We start from the raw sequence: 5,988 nt of genomic DNA, 5'->3' as shown, positions 1-5,988 counted from the left end.
GTGTAGTGCTCTGCACACAGCAAGCACTTAATAAATGCCATTGATTGATTGATGAATCTGGACCTGACAATCAGAACCAGATGCACTGTGGATAGAGCACAGGCCTGGGAAGTAGAAGGTCATGGGCTCTAATCCAGGCTCTGCCACATGTGTGTTGTGTGACCTTGGGCACGTCACTTCATTTATCTGGGCCTTATTTACCTCATCTGTAAAATGGGGGTTGTTACTGTGAACCCTATGAGGGAAAGGTACTGTGTCCAACCTGATTCACGTATATCTATGACAGGGTTTAGAACAGTGTTTAGCACACAGTAAGAACTTAACAAGTACCATAAGTATTATTATTATAGGAAACAGGAGAGTCTTTGGGAGCCTCTGCACCTGACATGTTGGCTCCCAACCAGAGCAGCCACCACCCAGCCTCGTTTATCCTGCTGGGCATCCCGGGCCTGGAGGCGGCCCACATCTGGATCGCTTTTGCCATCTGTCTCATGTACATCACAGCCCTAGCAGGCAATGGCATCATGCTCCTGGTAATTGGGAGGGAGCCTGGACTCCACTCCCCCATGTTCTTCTTCCTCTGCTTCCTGGCAACCACCGACATCTTGCTGTCTTCGGCAACCATCCCCAAGATGCTCGCCATCATGTGGTTCCAGGCTAGAGAGATCAGCTTCGACTCCTGCATCGCCCAGATGGTTTTTATACACTTGCTTACAGCGGTGGAATCCGGGATCCTGGTGGCTATGGCGTTCGATTGCTATATAGCCATCTGCCACCCACTTAGATGCAGAGTGATCTTGACCGATGGGCTCGTGGTCAAGCTGGGACTGACAGTCCTCGTGAGGTCTCTGCTGATCATCCTTCCTTTCATCTTGCTCATCAAGCGACTACACTTCTGCAAAACCACCATTCTCCCTCACTCCTACTGTGAGCACATGGGCATCGCCAAGCTGGCATGCTCAGATATCAGAGTAAATGTTGTGTATGGACTAACTGGAGCCCTGCTGATCCTTGCCGTGGACTTAGTCTTGATTGGGCTGTCCTATTCCCTGATTCTCCGGGCAGTCTTGAGACCTCCCACCAAAGACATCCAGGTCAAAGCCTTCACCACCTGTGGCTCCCATGTCAGTGTCATGTTGGTGTTCTACACGCCAGCGCTGTTCTCCTTCCTGACCCACCGCTTTGGCCACCACATCCCCCGCTTTGTCCACATCCTGCTGGCAAATTTCTATGTTGTCCTGCCGCCCATGCTCAACACAATCATCTATGGTGTGAAGACCAAGCAGATTCGCGAGAGCATCCTGAGAACTTTCAGGAAGAAGAGAGGCAACTCACTTCAGTTCCACTAGGTTCACCGACTGGCTTCCATTTGGGGGAGGTGAATGTAGGTGAGTATGTGGATGAGCGAAGAGAGATGTGTGTGTGTATGCAGGAATGTAGTAAGAACTTCAGAGGAAGTGAGGGAAGACCTGCCACTGGAGGACTTACATGATACAGCTGAGACCTGTCTAGAGGTTGCAGCAATATGTGGAAACACATCTCCTGTGGTAAAAATTACAAGCTCCCTCCCGCTGCCCATGTTACCTCTCCAATTCCCGCTGCTCCTTCTCTTCCCTCCTCCATTCCCTCCTCCTGTGTTTCCCCCTCTGAACTATGACGTTGTGGTAACTTTTCAGCACTTACCAAGATGGTTATGTTCCACATCCCCCATGGATACCTGTTGATGTTTCTAGCAGTGTGGACGTATGTGTTTTATTTTGGAAAGTCATTCCAATCATGGGGACAATACACAGGTTCACAGGGATCCACCTCTAGCAGCCCCCACTCTAGGGATGGCCACAGACCCACAAGCACTAAGTAGAGGCTCCCTAATTATTGGAGGAGGGCGGTGATAGTAAAAAAAAAAAGTTTTCTTTCCATCTGTGTCTTACGTTTGGTTCTTCCAGCTGTCGATGAATGGTTGGGAAGGGGTTCTTGGTCCCCTCCTGTTCTCTATCTACATTCACATCCTTGGTGAACTCAGTGAGGGGACCACGGCCTCCCCCAACTGCTTAGCACAGGGCTCCACATGCGGTAGGCACTCAAAAAATACATCCGGTCGACGTGCTCCCTGAAGTCATCCCCCTGCTTCCAGCCCCACAGCGCACTTACAAGCTATGGCTCAGTGGCAAGAGCCCGGGCTTGGGAGTTAGAGGTCATGGGTTCAAATCCCCTCTCCTCCACTTGTCTGCTTTGTGACCTTGGGCAAGTCACTTCACTTCTCTGGGCCTCAGTTACCTCATCTGTAAAATGGGGATGAAGACTATGAGCCCCACGGGGGACAACCCAATGACCTTGTATCTCCCCAGCACTTAGAACAGTGCTTGGCATGTAGTAAGCACTCACCGAACACCATTATTATTATTATTATTATTATTATTATTATTATTATTATTATTATTATTATTTCTCTCTCTTCCTCAGTTCCCTCATCTGTAAAATGGGGATGAAGCCTGTGAGCCCCACGGGGGACAATCTGATGACCTTGTATTCCCCCAGTGCTTAGAACAGTGTTTTGCACATAGTAAGCACTTCACAAATACCATCATCATCATTCACTCCCACAGCTTCAACTATCATCTCTATGCTGATGACACCCAAATCTACATCTCTGCCCCTGCTCTCTCTCCCTCCCTCCAGGCTCATAACTCCTTCTGTCTTCAGGACATCTCCACCTGGATGTCCACCCACCATGTAAAACTCAGTATGTCCAAGGCTGAACTCCTCCTTATCTTCCCTCCCAAGCCCTGTCCTCTCCCTGACTTTCCCATCACTGTAGACGGCGCTACCATCCTTCCTGTCTCACAGGCCCGCAACCTTGGTGTCAATCTCGACTCTGCTTTCTCATTCACCCCACACATCCAATCTTTCACCAAAACCTGCCGGTCTAATCTCCACAACATCACCAAGATCCACCTTTTCCTCTCCTCCCAAACTGCTACCTTGCTGGTTCAAGCTCTCATCCTATCCCGACTGGATTACTGCATCAGCCTCTTCTCTGATCTCCCATTCTCTTGTCTCTCCCTGCTTCAGTCTATACTTCACTCTGCTTCCGGGATTATCTTTGTACAGAAGCCTCTAGGCAAGTCATGCCCCTCCTCAAAAATCTCCAGTGGTTGCCTGTCAACCTACAAATCAAGCAAAAACTCCTCACTCCCAGCTTTAAGGCTCTCCATCACCTCACCCCCTCCTAGCTCACCTCCCTTCTCTCCTTCTACAGCCCAGCCCTCACATTCTGCTCTTCTGCCACTAACCTCCTCACTGTGCCTCATTCTTGCCTGTCCTGCTGTAGACCCCTGGCCCACATCCTTCCCTTGTCCTGGAATTCCCTCCCTCCTCACATCCGCCAAGCTAGCTCTCTTCCTCCCTTCAAAGCCTTACTGAGAGCTCACCTCCTCCAGGAGGACTTCCCAGACTGAACCCCCTTTTTCCCCCCTGCCCTACATCCTTCCCCTCCCCAGAGCACTTGTATATATTTGTACATATTTATTACTCTGTTTACTTTACTTGTACATATTTACTATTCTATTTATTTTCTTAATGATGTGCATATAGCTTTGACACCTGCCTACATGTTTTGTTTAGTTGTCTGTCTCCCCCTTCTAGACTGTGAGCCCGTTGTTGGGTAGGGACCATCTCTATATGTTGACAACTTGTACTTCCCAAGCGCTTAGTACAGTGTTCTGCACACAGTAAGCGCTCAATAACTACGATTAAATGAATGAATGAATAAAGGAGGAATGAAGTAATATATACTAAAAGGCTGAGGGTTGTTATATCAGCATAAGTGACTTCTGTCTTGACATGATCTGGGGGCTGGAAATTAATTAGAGAAAGCTTACTGGAGAAATTGGAATTTCAGGCTTCAAAGATGGGGTAGATCTCTGATCTCGTAGATTTGAAGGAGGATGGAAGTCTAGGCAGGGGAGAGGGTGTGAGAAAGGGGTCAAGGTCAGGAGAGTTGAGAGCAAGAGATATCAGAAAAAGTTGAGCTTGGAAGGAATTTAGAGTGAAGACTGGGGAGTACTGGGCGGGCTACTTGAAAGGACATGGGACCTTTTCTTAGGAGATCTGAGTTCTAATCTAGCTCTGCCACTGCCCTGCTCCTTGAACTCAGACAAATCATTTACCCTTCCTGGGCCTCAATACTTTCATATGGAAAAGGGGATATGATACCTGCTCGCTCTCCCTCCATCTTAGACTGTGACCCCAGGGTGTCCTGGCTGCTGATCTGATTATCTTGAAGCAAAGAGTTCTAGTGGAAAAAGCCTGGACCTGAGAGTCAAAGGACCTAGGTTCTAATTTCTGTTCTGCCACTTACCTGCCAAGTGACCTTGGGTAAGTCACTTAACTTCACTTGACCTCAGTTTCCTCATCTGCAAAATGGGGATTCAATACCTGTTCTCCCTCCTACTTAGCCTGTGAGCCCCTTGTGGGGCCTGATTATCTTGTGCCTTCCCCAGCGCTTAGTACACTGCTTGGCACATAGTAAGCACTAACGAATAGCCACAATTATGATTATTATTATCTTGAAACAATCCCAGGTCCAACCAGTTTTTGACACATTGTAAGTATTTAATCTAAGAACAACTACATGGTAAGACCTGAGGCACTGATTGGGAGAGCTTCTCATCCAGGATCACAGAGTGCATCAGGCTCAGGTACAAGATGAGAACTTGATCCCCCCGAATTTCCCCCTCCCCATCTGTCCAGCTGTTTTGCCTCTCAGCTTCCAAGGGGTGTCCTCCCTACCCTCTCAGCCCCTAGCCTTCCTCAAGACCCTGTTGATCCCCTCCTTGATCTCCTTGGTCCGCACCCCATAGACAATGGGGTTCAGGGCAGCGGGGATGACGTGGTGCAGGACATTGAGGAGGACGGGGATGTTGGCATGGACTCTCTTCTTGACCACATTAGTGAGAACCAGGACCAGCAGGATGGTACTGAAGAAGAGGATGAGGATGAGATGGGACCCGCAGGTGCTCAGGGCCTTGGCTGCTGCCCTCTCAGCCTTCAGACGCAGCACGGCACGCAGGATGAAGGCATAGGAGAGGATGATGAGGACCAGGTCCGAGCCCAGCAGGGTCCAGCCCACAGAAAACTGGTAGAGTTGGTTGAGGGTAATATTTCCACAGGACAGCTTCGACACAGAAAGGTTGGCACAAATACAGTTACTAATGGTGGTGTTCCCGCAGTAATGTAGCCGGGCAGAGAGGATGGGGATAGGTACCAGGAGCAGGAAGTTGCGAGCCACGATGAAGATGGCTGCCTTAGCCACAAAGCGGTCAGTGACGATGGATGGGTACCGCAGCGGGTGACAGATGGCCAGGTAGCGGTCATAGGCCATGACCAAGAAGGTAGCGGACTCCATGCACAAGAAACTGTTCATGATGAACATCTGCAAGAAGCAGCTTGCAAAGCTGATGGACCACCAGCCCAACCAGAAGATGGCCAAGACCTTGGGGATGACAGTGAGACAGAGACTGAGGTCCAGGAGGGAGAGGAGGCTGAGGAGGTAGTACAGGGGCTGGTGCAGAGACTTCTCCAGCCAGATGGTCATCAGGAGCAAAGCATTTGCCCCCAGGGACACGATGAAGAGCAGGGCAAGGATCACGGAGAGCCCGAGCTGATGGCTCCGGGCCCCAGGGAGGCACATGAGGTAGAATTCGGAGGGCTGAGTGAAGGAGTTGTTGCTGAGAGATGACATGGCAGAACAGCTGAGTGGAGCAGGCTTCTTCCCGAGAACCTTGGTGAGCAGAGACAGATTTAAGTTCCTCATTTGCCTTAGCCACAGATAACCCAGTGGTTCAGTGACTTGCCCACTTCTGCTTCTGGGTCTCCTGTGCCCAAGCTGAATCTTCCACAGTAACTCCCTCCTTGGTTCCTGAGCATTGCATCTCTAACTCATATTGTATTTATTCCTTTTGCTATGCACACAGTGTCTACCAGTTC

At 49.7% G+C, this 5,988-nt stretch overlaps 2 protein-coding genes across 2 annotated transcripts; one reads left to right on the top strand and one right to left on the bottom strand.

The window, feature by feature from the left end:
• The first annotated feature begins 386 nt into the window (after nucleotides 1-386).
• Nucleotides 387-1,349, top strand: LOC119942975 (olfactory receptor 52E2-like). The gene has a single exon (XM_038763980.1). It carries the CDS (start codon nucleotides 387-389, stop codon nucleotides 1,347-1,349), a length of 963 nt encoding a protein of 320 aa, XP_038619908.1.
• Nucleotides 1,350-4,795: 3,446 nt separating this feature from the next.
• LOC119942959 (olfactory receptor 56A1-like) lies at nucleotides 4,796-5,743 on the bottom strand. Its single transcript, XM_038763979.1, has one exon. The coding sequence runs from the start codon at nucleotides 5,741-5,743 to the stop codon at nucleotides 4,796-4,798; it is 948 nt and encodes a 315-aa protein (XP_038619907.1).
• Between the last annotated feature and the right edge of the window lie 245 nt (nucleotides 5,744-5,988).

Source organism: Tachyglossus aculeatus, chromosome 2, assembly GCF_015852505.1.
Source record: "Tachyglossus aculeatus isolate mTacAcu1 chromosome 2, mTacAcu1.pri, whole genome shotgun sequence".
NCBI classification, from domain to species: Eukaryota; Metazoa; Chordata; class Mammalia; order Monotremata; family Tachyglossidae; genus Tachyglossus; species Tachyglossus aculeatus.
This window is presented reverse-complemented; position numbering and strand designations above follow the sequence as displayed.

Excerpts from the sequence above, each read along its gene's own strand:
- LOC119942959 (XM_038763979.1), bottom strand. The coding sequence starts at position 5,743 with ATGTCATCTCTCAGCAACAACTCCTTCACTCAGCCCTCCGAATTCTAC.
- LOC119942975 (XM_038763980.1), top strand. The coding sequence starts at position 387 with ATGTTGGCTCCCAACCAGAGCAGCCACCACCCAGCCTCGTTTATCCTG.